Raw genomic sequence first — 18196 nt, forward strand, 5'->3', positions numbered from 1 at the left:
TAATTTTTTCATATATGTATTAACATATCAATAGTTATCAAAAGTACCAGGATTAAAAGTTAGTACGCCAGACGCGCGTTCGTCTACAGAAGACTCATCAGCAGTGACGCTCATATCAAAATAGTCAAACACGAATAAAAAAATAATGCTGAGAATTATCACTTCCGCACTCGGTTTTTGTACAAATTTAAAAACAAAAGCACACAAGAAGTTCCAAATAGGCTGATTTATAGACCTGACAAGATTCGCTGTATTAAAATTTCACAAAGATTAATCGGCTCGATCAAAAGTTATCAAACGGAAATAATTGTATTGATATTTTTTTAACCATTTTGCTACTTTAAATTCTACAGTTCATTGTCTCTTAAACTTGAAAGTAGAACTGAATTTTGAATAAATTTATTCAAATAGTATAACAACTCTTCGTTTTTGTTGATGGACATATAAATTATAATTTGTGTATTTGAATTCGTTTTTTCTCTCGAAAATATCAAAACAAAAATCAACAGACTATAAAAAAAATTAATGGCTTTGTATATTTATGCATTTTGTCAGCATTTGATTTCGCATGTATTCTTTTTCGTAAAATTATATAGACCGCGAAATTTGTGAAAAAAATATTGTTTGTATTAGCTATTATAGACTTTCACGGTTGACGAAATAGTCCTACCAGAATCGAAAAGTTAATGACAGGCGTAGATATGTTTTATTTAACCATGGGTTGGGCATTTATATTCGTATAGTACCCCTCACGGTCTCAAAGGATAACATATTCGAATGTAATTGTTCAACTTATGGTTAAATAAAAACAAATCTACGGATGTCACGAATCATTTCACAAATAATGAGATCCTTTTAATTATGAACAATTTTACCATTTCTGATTTGTAGCAAAATGTTCAAAGCAAACATCTTGCAATATGATATTTCTATCCCATTAATCGTTTTGTTATGGGTTGAAACCACAGTATATGGCGACTAGGAAAGGCATCACCAGACTAAACTAATTTTTATTTCATATACCATGTGTCTGGGTTAAATATAAAATTGCAATCCTGGTATCTATGCTGAGTTTATTTATTGATGCAGCATTAGAGATTATTAACAACACAGCCGAAAGATACTCGTTTTTAACCACTAAAGAAAATTTAGTGTTTTAAAAGAGTTGTTAAAACTTTTAAGTCTTTTGTTTCTCACCTGGTATTTCTATTTCATTCATTTTTTTAAAGTCTTTTGATATTGATATTGTATGGTTCAAATAACTCGTTGAATTTAATTTAGTTTGATAGATACAACCAGACTACCTTGTGTGGTTTTTTTTTATTATCTTGCAACTGATTGTGCATAGAAGCGTAATTAAGTTACTTGTACACGAATCAAGATTAAACTAAACAAGTGAAAATGTCTAAGGTATTTATGATAACATGCATGCATTTTATTTGATACTTACAGCCTTCTCTATAGTAAATAGTTATATCTGTGATGAATGCAATTCCAAAAGAAAATTGAAACATCCACCAATCTGCTGGGGCTCCACGGCGGCCTACATCTGTATGGGAACATTTAGACAAAGCAAATTTATTTGATATAGGTGGTTCAATAGCATATTCTGGTTTACCATTATAGCTACGGTAGTTAGTACTTTGGGTAGCTGTGCCAAATGGTGTAAGGTTATCTGTAAAATAAGCCCAAAATATATAAACATGATAATTATAACACATAGCATGTTATAACTGATACATTTTCAATAGATTGTAACACATTTATATTTTGAAGATGGGATTTATTAGTAGGGCATATGAGTAAATATCATACAAATGTATAATCGTTGACCTTAATTCCACCAAGTTACGATATCGTTCTTATTTTTCATGTTATCAAGTGTTATACTTATTATTTCGGGTTACTATTCCTGGGTTTAACCCGAAAAGATTACATAGTGTGAACACAGTTTAACAGAAAACTTATTGCTGACTATTTCCTATAAACCACCAGGGGATTATGTTGCTAAGGCTGTATTTTTTATGTTGTAGTTTGTGTACTATTGTTCGTCAGTTTGTCTTTTTCTTTTTAAGCCATGACGTTGTCAGTTTGTTTTCTATTTTTGGATTTGAACATCACTCCTGAAGGCATCTTTCGCCCCTCTTTTGTAGTAATCAATGATTAATAAGTTACTATAGGTGACGGGGTATAAGATATACATGTTTGGTGTTTAATATTTTTCTTTTTTTTCAAATTATGTTTGGCCCAATTAAAACTTTAACCCAAATATGGCAACGAGTTTGCGATCGATCAAGACTCACCTGCAAGAGCCAAAATACTTGAAAATCAAACTTAATGTTAAATGTTTGATTTCAACAGTTACTGTAATTTATTTTGTTACTTAGTTTAAACATATTTCATTTGCATATATAGCAAAAGGAATTGGACACAAGGTATAACAACATTAGTGACGTCCCCTCCTTATATGAATATAAACACAAAATATATTAGATTGTGACGAAAAACATAGTAGAAATACATGCAGTACAAACTACAAACAAAACAAAAACAAAAAATACAATATTATAGGAAATAATAATTAAACTTGAGTTGGAAAGTAGGAATTCAGAATTGTAATTCATTCTTCTAAATCTTTGTGTAATTCTGATATATGATAGAACACTGAGACTGAGAAAAAAAATCTTTGTTTTGCTGAAATGAAAGGTCATCCTTCCCAGCCAATAGAAGCTCAATCGATATAGCACATCTTTCTAATGTTGAAAACAAACTTTCTCTGTGAAAAGGGAACTAAACAATAGTGAAACCTATCATCAACAGGATGGCCACAACTGCATGCAGAATTGGGTTTAATACTTATACGGTGTACGTCTACTTTCAAAAAACTGTTCATGTTTCTCAAACACGTATGAATGATATTGAGATTCCTATCAGCACAAGTAGGAACATCATATTACAGAGATAATCAGGAGCAGTCCCATAATGTAAAATAAAGAACATATTGAGCATGATGGACGTTCGTCTGTCCACTAGCAATTTCCAACCTGTTTCAAAATATATAGTTGTTTCTAAGACTAGCAAACACGGGCAACCCAATTTCTCATCTTCCTGCATTCAACTGAACATGTTCTTAATTCTCGGAATCTTGTTGAGTATAACCATCCCATTACTCATATGCATATGATATTCCTTAACTTGTCTTGTAAATGTTAAATATATAAGCAGCAAGAAGTAACAAGTTGTTACTTAAAGTGGATTTTCAATTTTGATCAATGAACGCCACATTTTTGTTCAAAGGAATCAATGAGGTTTTTTTTATAATTCATTATGTAAATGTATGATATAAGCTTCTAGACCATGAAAGTAATATCTTATATTAAAGTATGGACTTAATCAAATGCTTAAAGTATTGTGAAAATGCATCGTCGTAATTATTGTTCTTTAACGGGATACGCTGATGGTAATTAGGAAACAGTCAGCGATCAGTTTTATGTAAGACTGAGTTCAAAAATTATGCAGTCTTTTTGGGTCAAACTCGGCAATAGGTAACCCAGAATAATTAGCCTGTATAGCATTTGATAAAAGTGGTCATTTATTAGATTTCCCCCCCCCCCCCAAAAAAAAAAAGTCGTTACTGACCGTTTTGTGTACATCTATGAATATTTAGCTTTGTAGAAACACAAACATAATGGGGAAAAGATGGCGCTCATGAAGGTTTGATGTGAATTTGTTGCACAGAGTTTTGTGTTTTTATGCATTTAGAGATATTCTTTACGTCTTTTCTATTACATCGATGTTACTACTAATTAATTTGAATTGACATACTCAAAAAAGCAGAACTTTAACTGTAAAGATTGCAGTTTAAATTACGAGTTTTAAAATTGACGACCGAGTGAGAAGTAATTAGCCAATGTTTACATATAGATGTACACATAAAGTAAACTTTCATAATCGCAGACATAGTTTAAATCGCCATGGCACATATAATTTGTCTCAACTACAACAACAAATAACCAGCTTTATTTCAACCACTAGATAAACTGTCAGCCTAAAACACAAATAATGCTGAGGAATCAGCATTTACAGAGAAAAATGGAGATAAACAAAATATCATAAATCCAGCAAAACGTCTCCACTCTTGTCTCTCTAGTTCTTCGGACCATAGTATTTGTATTGAAAACGAACTTGATGAAATAAAGCAGTCCTTGAAAAATGTGCCGACAAAATCTGACTTACAGAGATAGTGACCGAGATATTTAAATCATTATCCGAAACCTTGAAAAAACAAATTAAAAAAGAGATTATGTCTGAAGTCAAGTCAGAAGTCGAGAAATTAAAAACCAATTATGATTTGAAAATATCCCACCTACATGACAAATTAAACACTATTGAGTTTGAAAATGGGAATCTCCTCGAAAAAAATGCTAGTCTACATTCTGATCTTAGGTAAATGAGGGAAGTCGTTGATGAAAACAACAAGAAAGCCACTGAAAGTGTTCGGCTTGGTAACTTGAATGATCAATACTCGCGTAAGAAAAATCTGATAATATACCACTTACCAGAAAATCGAAATGAAGACCTACCACATTCTCTTCTTAATGAACTAAAGAACCAAGTCAAATTAGACATCAACCCGTCAGAAGTTGTTGCAATGCATAGAATACCAGGGAAAGAAGGGAGTCCAAGACCAGTTCTTATAAAATTTCTAAGAATGGATACCAAAATTTCACTTCTGCGTAAAAAGAAGGCTATAAACGAAGCACTCAAAGTTTGAATTGGTGATGATATAACAAAACTCAACCAGGGTCTCCTAAATAGATTGTACCAACATGACAATATTATCAGTTCGTGGTATTTTAATGGTCATGTATATGGATCAGACGAAGAAGGAACTAGACATCGGTTCGAAATATTTGACGACATAAACAAAAAACTGAAAAAATAAAATGTGTGTATAAAATCACTTGAACATGCTTTTCATATTCGTTTGATATTGTCAAGTACCATATGTTTTTTTTATATAATTCCTGTTCATCTATAATTATTTTGTTGTCTACAACACCAACTTGAACCTTGGGATGATATTTGTCTCTTTGTCTCTCATACCAATCAACTATTTTTATTTTGTAACTATTTTCCGGAAATTATACGTTTTCTACGTACTTGGTTTAATTTTAAAAATACTCATATTTCCGGTTAGCTGTAAACACAAAATTTTAATTATTTACTTCCAGAGTTAACTTCATTTTACACGTGAGATTTTCACACACGCAACTGGATAATGGTTGCAATAGTGAAGGATTTCACATACATGAATATCCCTCAATATACAGTATTTACCATAATCTAAAACATAGATTATTCTTATCATTTGACAAATTGTGTTTCTCACTTCTGTCTGCACTCGTAAATTGAAAATTAAGTCAAGCTTATAAACTTCTGTCACGCATATTCTATAGATAAGTCTAGTCAATTTTACTGCGCTTAATTCAATTTTTGTCTGAAATCAGGCCAAGTGTAATTCTACCTTTGCTTATTTATTTTGCTTTTGTTTTGTTTTCTACATTTCACATTATAATTACTGCCATACATCTTTGTAATTCAAAAACACAGATTATTGCATGAACACAGACCTTGCTCATTTTTCAATAGTATTACAGTATCACAAGATAAGTGATATCTGATATCCTCAACATCTGTTATTTATTAATGTTTCCCATTTGTATATATGTTCTGTACATGTATGTTTTGTTTTGTACTTAATCTCGTCTATGTTTGAGTGTCCTGTTTATTAATGTATACGTCAGCTTTCGGTTTCAAAGATCTGTCCAAAGTGTACATCATGTGCTTATGTTTCACTATATATTCATTATAAGTTTTGATAGTTTTGACTGATCAATGTTTTTAACATTAATCTGTAAATTTGTAAACTATACTATTATTCATAACATAATCCTCCCTATAATCATAAAAAATGTTTTATCCTCAGTAGTATAATACAGTTTTTATTACTGGTTGCTGGAATTGAGCAAAATCCAGGTCCAGATCAGAGTAACAAAAAGAATTTGAAAATAGTACACAATAATGTGTGTAGTTTACTTCCTAAGTTAGATCTCATTAACAATGAACTTCACGAGTATGACATTATTTGTATATCAGAATCTCATCTTGACAAGTCAATTACTGATGACCAAATTGAATTAAATGGGTTTCATAAACCTATTAGGTTAGATAGAAATAGACATGGTGGAGGTGTGACCATTTATATCAAAAATAGCTTACACTTTATTATACGGAACGACATATCTGTAAGCAATCTTGAATTACTTTAGGTGAAGTGAGGAATTGTAGTAATGAAAACAATTTTAGTTGGTGTGTTATACCGTACTCTAAACTCTAATATATGGAACTTATTTAGTGAGTCAGTAGATAAAGCACTTGATTGTAGTTTGCAAATTTTCCTTTGTGGTGATTTCAATTGTGATATGATGTCAAACTCAAGTAACTCTTTTGAAAAGTTACTTAACCGGTTAAACTTGAAAAATGTTGTTTGGGAGTCTACCAACTTTACAACCCAAACTGGAACTTGTATTGATTTATGTGTGACTAATCGCAAAAACTTAATTAAATCAGTAACTGTACTTACACCGATATGCAGTTCTCATTCTCCTGTTTCAGTCGAAATTTCATTTAAAACTTTTAAACAACACTCGTTTAAAAGACAAATTCGAGATTTTAAGCGTGCAGATTATGAAGGTCTTAAAAACCAGTTGAATAATACTGACTGGGATGATGTTGTTTTTAATTCAAATAATATAAATGATGTTTATATGAACTTTGTCAAAACATTCGAAAGTACTGTCAATAGATGTATACCTACCAAAACTATTACAGTTAGACCAAATGATAAACCATTTATGAACAACTTGATAAGAAACAAGATAAAGCATCGTAATAGAATTCACCACAAAGCGGAAACTTCAAATAATCCAGATCACTGGAAAAAATTTAGAGAAATTCGTAATTACATTATCAGTTAAGTTAGAAAGGCAAAAGATCATTATAAATGCAAACTGATATCACAACTTATTGACAAAAATATTCCTCCTGGTAAATGGTGGCGCATTGCCAAGTCTGTATCAAATTTTACTAAAAACAGAGATCCCCCCCTTTTTTTGGAACATGATGGCCAAATTTTTATTCATCCATTGGACAAATCAGAGATCCTGAACAATTATTTTGCTGATATAGCTAATATTGATATAGAACCAGAAATTCCTGATAATAATATTGAGCCTCCTCCATGTCATTTGAAAAAAAATTTCATCACTGAGAAAGAAACTTTAGACCAGTTAAAAATTTTGAATGTTAATAAACCAGCTAGACCTGATGGTATCAGTCCTAGAATTTTAAAAGAGGTTATTAGCTTTATTTCTAAACCATTAACTAAGTTATTTAATATGTCTCTATCAGTTAAACAGGTTCCACTGTTATGGAAAATTGCACATGTTAATTATATTTTTAAAGGGAAAGGTGGCCACATTCAGCTCTAAACTATCGTCCAATATCTGTTACTAGTATTGTTTGTAAGATTATGGGAAAAGTTTTATTTAAACATTTTTATAATTATATAAGGAGTAATAACCTTTTGTTAAAGTTTCAATCTGGATTCCAACCAGGTGATTCTACTGTTAATCAGTTAATCGAAATATATCATAAAATAATTAGTAATATGGATAGTGGTAGGGATGTAAGGTTTGTATTTTGTGATGTATCTAGAGCTTTCGATAAAGTTTGGCATAAAGGACTTTTATTTAAACTTAAACAATCTGGCTTAAATGACCAGCTCTTATCTTGGATAGAAAGTTATCTTTCGGATCGTCAACAAAAGGTAGTTTCAGAAGGCTTTTCGTTAACTCTAAGAAGTATACATGCAGGTGTCCCCCAGGGATCATTTTTGGGACCCTTTCTGTTTCTTATTTATATAAATGTTATAGTAAATGACATTGCTAATGATATTTGACTTTTTGCAGATGACACCTCTTTATTTGTCATAGTAGATGATGATCATGCTGTAGCAGCTGCTTCTTTGACTGATGACTTGGATGTTATCGCAAATCGGGCAAAATCATGGGCTGTTCAATTTAATTCTAAGAAAACTAACTATTGTATTTTAATACTAGAAGGGAAAGGGAGCATCCACCTGTATTTTTTGGGGATAAATGGCGAAGAGGTTGAGAAAATAAATATTCACTGTCATCTTGGGATAACATTTCAGTAGCCTCATGGCACACGCATATTGATATTATTTATAAAAAAGCATGCTCTCGTCTTTCTGTGCTTCGTCAAGTTAAACACTTATTAGATAGGAGTTCACTTATACGTATTTATTATGCTTTTATTAGACCTATATTAGAATATGGTGATGTTATTTGGGGCAATTGCTCCCAGCAAGAGTCTGAGCTTCTTTAAAATATTCAGATAGAAGCTGCTAGAATTATTACAGGATTACGACGTAATTCCTCCAGACAAAAACTTTATCTTGAATTAGGTTTAGAAACTCTGGAGAATAGACGTAATAAACATAAGCTTATACTATTCTACAAAATATTAAATGGGATGACACCTGCATACTTATATGAGTTAGTCCAGCCATATCTTCCCAGACAAACCCCTTATACTTTGAGGAATGAAAATAACACTTTTCACCCGCCTCTTGCTAGAACTAGCTCTTATTTTAATAGTTTCATTCCTTCCACTATAAGACTTTGGAATAGTCTTCCTTTGAGTTTACAAAAATCACCAAGTTTGGGTATATTTAGAATGGACCGGATACGTTTTATAGGACTGATGATATTTTTAAACCTTTCAACTATGGGATAAGGAAACTTAATATAAGTCATTTTCAACTCAGAAATAATGCTAGCAACCTTATAAAATCTCATTTGTTTAATAAGTTCTTATCCGAGAACACTTTTTGCACAAACTGTAACCATCCTATGGAGGATAACCAACATTTCTTTTTTATTTGCCCTAAGTATAATGATGTAAGACAGATCCTTCTTGATTCCATTTACTCCATTGTTGATAATGTTGACATAAATATTGAATTACTACTTTTTGGAAACAGATTATTTTCATATGATATGAATATTGCTCTTTTTTAAATCTGTTCAGAAATATATCAGTGACACTCAACGTTTTGTTTGAAACTTACTTAATTTTCGTTTCATCTAGTTTTATTTTTTATTTTTTTCTACACTCAAACATTAATTCATTTATTCCACTAAGCAAGCTTAGTGTCTGTTTCAAGCCATAAATATATTTCTCATGACTTATTACATAATATATTTAAATATGCTTTGCATTTAGTAAGTAACACTGCATGCTCACAAGTATCATGCATGTTCCATTATATTGCATCATTTTAAATACAGTTGTTGTAATTGAATTATACCTTGTACATGTAATATGGAGATAGCTTTTATAGGATGTGCCTGTTGCTCAATCCTTTTCATATCTTAATGAATATTATACTGCAATCAGCTATTTTACTATACAGATAAAGCTATACGTATAAACGTTAGCTTTATACGTCAATGACCTCAACTCACCTATAAGCCCCGCCTTCTTACAACGTCACGTCACAACCATGACAACGTGTGGTAACAATGGTCAAACTTTTATGAATTTAAACCTGTTATGTCTTCAAATTGGTAATTTATATACCATGTTTATCAAATGTTATTAATTAAATTCATTTTCCCTTTCTAATTCCTTAAATTGTCAATGCTTACCACCTAGACTACGCTCATAGGGAAATACCCCAAAATGGTACCCCAAGGGGGAAATTCCAAACACTTTTTTCAATAATATTTGTTTCATATTTTTATTATTTTTTTTATTTTTTTCATCGATTTCAGTATAAAAACAATATACGTATAGTGTCTTGAAATATGAAATTTATTTGTATTCGGCACGAAACGGAAATTTGCTCGGTAGAACCTCGCATTTTCCCGTTTCTAAGCCTCATACAAATAAATTTCATATTTCAAGACACTATACGTATATTGTCTAAAAATATGTTTAATATCAAACATAATGGACAATTATAAAAATACGGAATTGTCGAGTCTATAAGAAAACTATGGAAGCCACATATTGAATTCCATGATCTAGGTTTCCCAATTTGTCGTCTCCGTTCGTGTCCCTATCTGTGATCTCGGATAAATAATCTATTATCTCGAATTCCCAATCAGTGATCTCGGATTATTCATTCGTGGTCTCGGATTTCTAATCCCTGATCTCGGATTCCAAATCCATTATCTTGGATTAACAATTCGGATATCTTTGATTCCCAATACATTATCTCGGATTTCCTTACTCAGCATTCCCTGTTTTAATATCGAAATAGTCATCACGTCTCGAAAGTCTAATATTTTTTGCTGTGATGCCTTCTTCGACTTTGTCTCACCTGCTTTACTAGAACAAGCCATGATTGATATAATTTGATAGTCCTAATCATAAAGTATCACATACATTTGAATTATGAATGATCCATGCAAATGAGTTCCTGGTCAGATAAACCATGCAAAACAGACATTTACTATTGAAACTCATGCAATAGGCCAAATATAATTGACACATTGCCAATAGTATTAAAAAACCCAGAACAAAATACAAACTGAACTTTGAGAAATAAACAATAAAAAATGAGGTTATAGACAAGTAATTTTTCCCGACAGACATATAAATGTACACCTTACAATCATTCCTTACATCAAATATAGTTGACCTTCAGCTTACACTATCTCAGAAACGCACCTTGTCGCAGATTGTGCATAAGAGATAACAAATGTTTAACAAAAATCACGGATGATCAATTCCAGATCACAGATTATCAATCCGAAATCACTCATTGAGATAAAGATTATCAATCAAAGATTAAGAATGATTCATTAGAAGTAAAACGGATAATAAATCTAAGATCACGGATTAGAAATCCTAGATAACGGTTAAGGGAATCCGAGATAACGGATTGCGAATTCAGATAACGGTTTGCGAATCTGACATAACTGATTGAGAATCCGAGATGACGTTTTATCAATTCGATATAACAGAATATCAATAAGAGATCACGGATCCTGTTTTTTCTATGTTTCCCTTTATGATGTCTGTAGAAAACCAATATAATTAACTCTGCTCTTTTTTGATTATTTTGATTGCTAAATGGGTGAAAATTGTGTACTTCGGTGTTATATCCCTAGTGTAGAATCGAGTATCTTGATGTCTCCCAATTTATAGATAGGTGAATATTGTTTTCTCCTCGCTTACATAAAACTGCATTTCATTGGTTACAAATGACTCTGGTGTTTTGCCCAACATCTAGAATCTGTCATTCCGAATGACGTTAAAAACGTTCAATCATATCAACAATCTCAATGTAACTCAATCTTATGTCCTTGGTCCCCTACCCCGACATTAAGAATACCTAGAATAAGGCGATTGAGGGGTAATTTTATTTTTACCTAATATTTCTGCATCTCTGGTTTTTATATATTTGGATTCCGGCATTATTGATGAAGGAAAATCAGAGAGGAACTTTAGACACACGTAGCTGTTCTGGTATTTTGACTAGCAGATGTAGACATGATTTTAAAATGAATAAAATGTTGGTTTTTTGTATGCTTAAATAGAGTTCATAGGATTCTACTCGACCCTAATTATCAATGGAAGCAAGTCGTCATCGAAAGGCTTATTCAATCACAGAAGATTTGAAAAAGTTTCAAAGAATATGATCTATCCAGCATGTTTTTTTAGTTACAAAAGGTGACTAAACTAAGATTAGTATGCTAAATTACTAGTTGTTGCTTTAATGCGTCGAGTCAATCGGACTAGTTATGCGCCTACCAACTTGTTTTTACGGTTTGTTCTTATGTTGTGCTGTTACACTATTGTCAAAGGTTGAGGACGGTTAAGAGTGCACTAACTAATCTAACCCCGCCACATTATATATGTCTGTCCAAATTCAAGAGCCTCTAATTCAGCGATTGCCTGTTTGTTATTTGTTGTCTGTTTGATTTTTGTGTTTTCGTTTATTTCGTTTTCTTTGGCTAAATAGTGCTTTTTTTTTCTGTTTGAATTGATTTAAATTTTGTTGTGCCACAGGGAACCGGAAGTATGACTTTTCGAGGGTAAACAAATCGTCAGAATTTCCTAAGCAAAGGGAACGGTGTAGGTCCGGTCAGGGCCGATTTTTGCCTCAAATGTCAGGATCATCTGTCGAAAGATTTTGAACACTTTTCTAAACACTTAAGTGTCTATTTCAGTTGATTCAATTAGTTTATGTGAACGATTTTAACTACCTTAGTCATTAAAAACGCTCCGATTCAAGCTTAAATATGACAAATCTATCAAATATGCCCAAAATGTCACTTTTCAGATGGTTTTTGTCAAAAATGAAAGTGACCGCATCCGTGTTCATCCTCAACCTTTATGTAATATATCATCATAAATTTCAACTTACATTTCAATATTATGAATGAACACAAATGAGGCCACTTTCATTTAAGACGGAAATCGTCAAAAATTTAACTTATTTTGAAGATTTCAGTAATTAAGCATGACTTAATGATGCTAGTACCCGATATATGTGCATTCTATAGTCAAAAACAGCCCATATTTATGAAGCAAAAGCATTCTACTTTCCAATAAATAACTAAAAGTTTACATTTTAACAATTTTGTAAAACTGCAATATTTTTGGGCCAAAAAGCGGTTCTACTGGACCTACTCCTTTATGTTTTATTCCACTGCCCATACCTTTTATAAATTCATAAAAATAACACAATAATTTGTTAGAGTAGCTAATTTTTAATATCCGCTTTAAAAACTGAAAATGACAAAAAGATTAATAAAAAAAGTCCTCTTCTTACTCTATGACAAGTTCATTTTTTTCATTATTTCAAAATCTGAAATCAATTTGATTTGAATAATGACAACTTAATGTTCTTTACTTAAAACGTGCATTATGTCGCACGAGGTAGTGTAATTATTTAGAGGGGAATATGCTACTGATAGGGGTATATGAAGGTTTTTTTCACTGTCACGTCAGATTGTCTAAACCAATCAAATATTTATTTCGCTTCCAATATTTACATACAGTACTTTACATCAACTTACGTTGTGCTATAGCGTTCAACATAACAGTTGTATGTATTAGAAACACTAGTAACATATCAGGTATTATTACGTCCAGCAAATGCATTTGGAACAACTATTAGGCTGAAATGTATCAAATGAGGATATTTGAATGCATCTAAATTAACATTTAGAGATAACAATTATTAATATTAATATATCTAAAAAAAAAATTAAAATAAGAAGATGTGGTATGAGTAGTAATGAAACAACTCTCCATCCAAATCACAATGGATAAAAAGTAATTAAAGACCGGTATTCAATACGGAGCATGGGCTTACACCGAACAGCTAGCTATAAAGGACTCTAAAATGCCTAGCGGAAAACAATTCAAACATGAAAAACAACGGTCTAATCTATATAAAAAAGAGAATCAAGAAACACTTATTAACCATATCAACAAACATCAACCACTAAAGAACAGGTTTCTGACTTTGGACAGGTGCAAAGAAATGCAGCAGGTTTAAACTTTTGAAAAGGTGTCAACCTTTACCCCTAACCCGAATAATAGTTAAACATCACAACAAAGAAAGACACACTATAAGATATCAATTGAAATGACTACCTCTTTTAAAAAAACATATTTACAAAATCAATTAATACACTGAACGAATAAAAGAGTAGGTTCGATAAGGTCATAAAATGGCTCTGTTACTTACCTTAAATTTAAAACTAGGATTTATTGACCAATATTACAATAAATCATAGCTAATACTGTGACTAGATAGGAAATAAGTCTATTTGTATAAAATTTACGTTCCCGCGTTTTATTCATGACGTCACAAATAGTACTCGTTTTGATTTTCCATGAAAAATCAATGAACATGGCTAAATTTCCGTTGATTATTGGACAAGAAACATAGAGCGCATACGTCGACAAACAAGATCTTTGAAAATAATGTTTGTACGGACATTTAACATACATTTGTATTTAAGTTGAATATTTAGTTTGTCGACGCCTGGGCTCAATGTTTCCTGGTCCTAAATTTTGTTAAAATCTGGCGGATTTTGTCAATTTTCGCCCAAATCCTTTATTTTGACATAATTGGGATGTAAAAATCAATGCTTTAGAATAAAACTTTGACAAACAGAGTTATTTTTAACTTTATCACATGTCTATCAGTGAACTTAAAACATTTTTTATCTTGTAACATTAAAATTTAGAATCGGGGCCAAATATGGCCCTCACCGAACATACTCCTTTGAATTATAGCTAAATATGAATACAATATGAATAAAAATATGGGATGTAAAAAGTAAAGTCACAAAAATACTGAACTTAGAGGAAAATCAATTCGGAAAGTCCATAATCACATGGCAAAATCAAATAACAAAACGCATCAAAAACGAATGGAAAAGAACGGTCATATTCCTGACTTGGTACAGGCATTTTCAAATGTAGAAAATGGTTAGATAATGTAAAAAAAGACAACTATCAAATCTGGCATAATATGATTTATATGCAAGTTGAACGCTCTATTTAACCAATGAATTTACCAATGAATGTAGATAGATGTGTTTGTGTTCTGTTAAATTGTTCCTTTTAAAATTGTTACACGATGATGACTGCTGTACCCATAGTTTGACTATTTTATTTATTATGTCTGTTTAGTTCACGCATTATTGTAAATATATCGGAATTTGATGAGACTGTGATCAAAGTGAGAGGTTTAGTGCTATAAAACTAGGTTTCATCCACCATTTTCTACATTTAAAAATGCCTGTACCAAGTCAGGAATATGACTGTTCTTGTCCATTCATTTTTTATGTGTTTTGTTATTTGATTTTGCCATTTGATTATGGACTTTCCGATTAGATTTTCCTCTTAGTTCGGTATTTTTGTGATTTTACTTTTTTACATACTAAAATTAAAAAAAAATCCATTGTTCTGTAAAAGTAATAGATGTTGAATTGTTGTATGTGATATCCGTTTAACGAGACTCGGTACTTATACATGCCGTCAATGTGTTTGTATTGTCTTTCATTTTTTGGTGGTGTGTTTTGCATGTTTTGTATATGCGACTTTTTGTATTTCTTTGGTTCTTATACCGTGACTCTGTACTTTAAAAGATCCCGTCAGTATGATATTGTTCTATTTTATGTCATTATGATATATTTCTATTATGAATTACAAAATACGTTGAACCACACACGTCAAAATCATTCAATCCTGTAGTGGAATTAACTATTTGTGGATTCTTATAAATTCTATATAACTTTTGGACTATTTTAAATCTTGGTCTATTTCTGAAATTTATTCTTACATACCTCTTTGTTTTGTCCATGCATCGTTGTCAATATAATGGAATTTGATGCGCCTGTCATACAATTGAGAGGTTTAGCTAGTTATAAAACCAGGTTAAATCCACCATGTTTTACATAAGAAAATATCTGTACCAAGTCAGAAGTATGACAGTTGTTATTCATTCGTTTGATGTGTTTGAGCTTTAGATTTTGCCATTTGATTAGAGACTTTCCTTTTTGAAATTTTCTGGAAGTTTAGTTTTTTTTTATTTTACTCGATACACTTTTATAGTATATATAAAAAAGACGAGAATTTACAATTTGAATTATTCTACTTTAGGCTGAATTGGCAACAATGAATTTGAAAACTTTCATAATTCGTCTGAATTATATTCAACTGTCAAGACTATTCGATTATACTATGGATGTTCAAAACCTCAGAAAACTAATATAATTTTACCCCGATGATGATGTCCTGTGTTTTTAACAAAAACTCCTACATGTTCATGTATCAAGAATAACCAACTGGAAAAATATCGATTTAACGGAAATGTAAGTATGAATAAAAAAAAATCACACGCAGTATAAATAAGATAAAATTACACATCCCCTTTTCTCAGAAAACAAAATGCATAGAAATCGGACTAACATGATAAAGATAACATATTGTCTCAAGATAGACAATACATCTGCACTTTCTTATTTATTAGTATTTTGAATTTCTTCAGTTAAAGGTTTCCCCATAAGAAAAAATAAGTGTAAAGTTATATGTAACTATTTTTCAATTTTACATTATTTCACGATCGTACAATACCAGGAAACGTAAGAAAATTGTCATTCAATACGTGTTAAGTAAATTTAAGTATCATAGTTTTAACACATAAGATTTATAAAAAAAAGAATTATAAGTGTATTTTTTTTATGTCGATATACAACGACAACATTACAAATAATATATATATACCGTTAAAATGAGTATGACATATCAAATGATGAATTCAGAGATTTAACAAAAACGACATACCTTGTGTTATGAGATTGAATGAATTCACCCACATTATATACATAATAAGCGGACGTACACAATGTTTTTCCCCCCAAGTAATCTAAATTTAAATTGGAAAATCATTCTAGCCTAAACCAGTCAAGTGTACATTTGAATGACTACTGTAACATTGCACCATATGAAAGTGTGATTTAGTTACAAAATCATCATCTATACATTCAGTTAGTGTCTACCATCACCTCCACATAACCTGCACACCTTATTTGTTCACAAATGATAAGTAATACAATTTATGTGTTTAACAGAAATCTCTTTTACATGTACAGATGTAATCTCATAATCGTAGAAAACGAAACTTTTAACGGCTACATAAATGACACACTTTAAGCTTATTGTTTGATTTCATCAGTGAAATGAGCGATATTGTTATGGGTATGTTATATATAAATATTAACGTTCATCTTTCCCTTTTGTTCACACTTCGTTGTCAATATAATTGAATTTTATACGACTGTAATATACTTGAGAGGGTGAGCTAGCTATACAAACAGGTTTATTCAACTATTTTTTTCCTATGAAAATGTTTTGTACCAAATCAGCAATATAACAGTTGTTATCTATTCATTTGATGTGTTTGAGCTTTTGATTATGCCGTTTGATTAAGGAGTTTTCGTTTAGAATTACCTCGGAGTTCGCTATTTTTGTTAACTTAATTTCAATCAAATATCAATACATTTTTTCATTTAAAAAATCATTATTTATGTTTCGTTGAAAGTATTTCTTAAATAAAGGCAACAGTAGTAAACCAGTGTTCAAAAGTCAGAGATCGATTGAGAGAAAATAATTCCGTTTCAGAAACTAAAACCGATGAAAACACAACTGCAAGAAGAAAATAAACTCACCTGAAAATGATTAAAAAAATTCACACAGCTGCAAAAATGAAACAGGAAGTTTAAATCACGTTAAAACAATCTCCGGAAAACTGATCCTTAACAGGACGCGATAACTAGTTAATAAAGGTATTTTGACTTCTTCTATTTTATGTTTAAATCGCAATTATATCAAATTACTCTCTTTAAATATATGACTTGTGCGACGCTTTTGACAATAACACTTTTTAAAGTGTATATGTACTCATATCAATATTGTTAAAAGCTGCAATGAGATTTAAATTCACAAATAACATGTTATACTATATCTCTGAATCTGAACCTGACAAACTCGTATTTTTTAAATCCGATTGTAAAAATAAAACCTAGTTAGTAAACCTTAAAGGATCAGCAGTTTCAAAAGTTCATTTCACAACACTGTGAAAATAAACGAATATAAAGAAGATGTGTAATGAAGGCCTGCGAGGGGACTTTATGCCAAAGGACATAGATATAAAAGCAACAATTGTATACTGGTTTTCAAAAGTTTTAAATCAATTAAGAGAAAACACATCCGGGTTACAAACCAAAAACGTGGGAAACACATCAATTATTTTAGGTAAATAAAGGAACAAAAGTAAGACTGAGCTAGCTAGCGCTGCAACTATTTGATAACATCTGCCATATTCCTGATTTGGTACAGGACATTTAAAAAAAGTAGGTTGCACCTTGTTTAATGGCATGCCAAACATCCCGCTTTATGACAATGTTTAAAATATCGCTGAAACACTAAGTGTCAGAAATACACACAAACACACGCAAGACATGAATAACAGAGAAACGCAAAGACAAATACTATAATAGTCGACACAACATAA

General features: G+C 31.2%; 1 protein-coding gene across 1 annotated transcript in view; it reads right to left on the reverse strand.

Annotated features, from left to right (window-relative positions):
* The window catches only part of LOC139489576 (uncharacterized), a 64391-nt gene extending 46885 nt beyond the window's left edge, over positions 1–17506 (reverse strand). The window contains exons 1-3 of the mRNA XM_071276155.1: positions 17352–17506; positions 13182–13283; positions 1451–1675 (exon numbers count right to left, since the gene is read on the reverse strand). Coding sequence (XP_071132256.1) covers positions 1451–1675; positions 13182–13266 — 310 coding nt within the window. The 5' untranslated portion in view covers positions 13267–13283; positions 17352–17506. The remainder of the gene's footprint in view (positions 1–1450; positions 1676–13181; positions 13284–17351) is intronic.
* Positions 17507–18196: the final 690 nt, after the last annotated feature.

The sequence above is a fragment of the Mytilus edulis genome, chromosome 1, assembly GCF_963676685.1.
Source record: "Mytilus edulis chromosome 1, xbMytEdul2.2, whole genome shotgun sequence".
Taxonomy (NCBI): domain Eukaryota; kingdom Metazoa; phylum Mollusca; class Bivalvia; order Mytilida; family Mytilidae; genus Mytilus; species Mytilus edulis.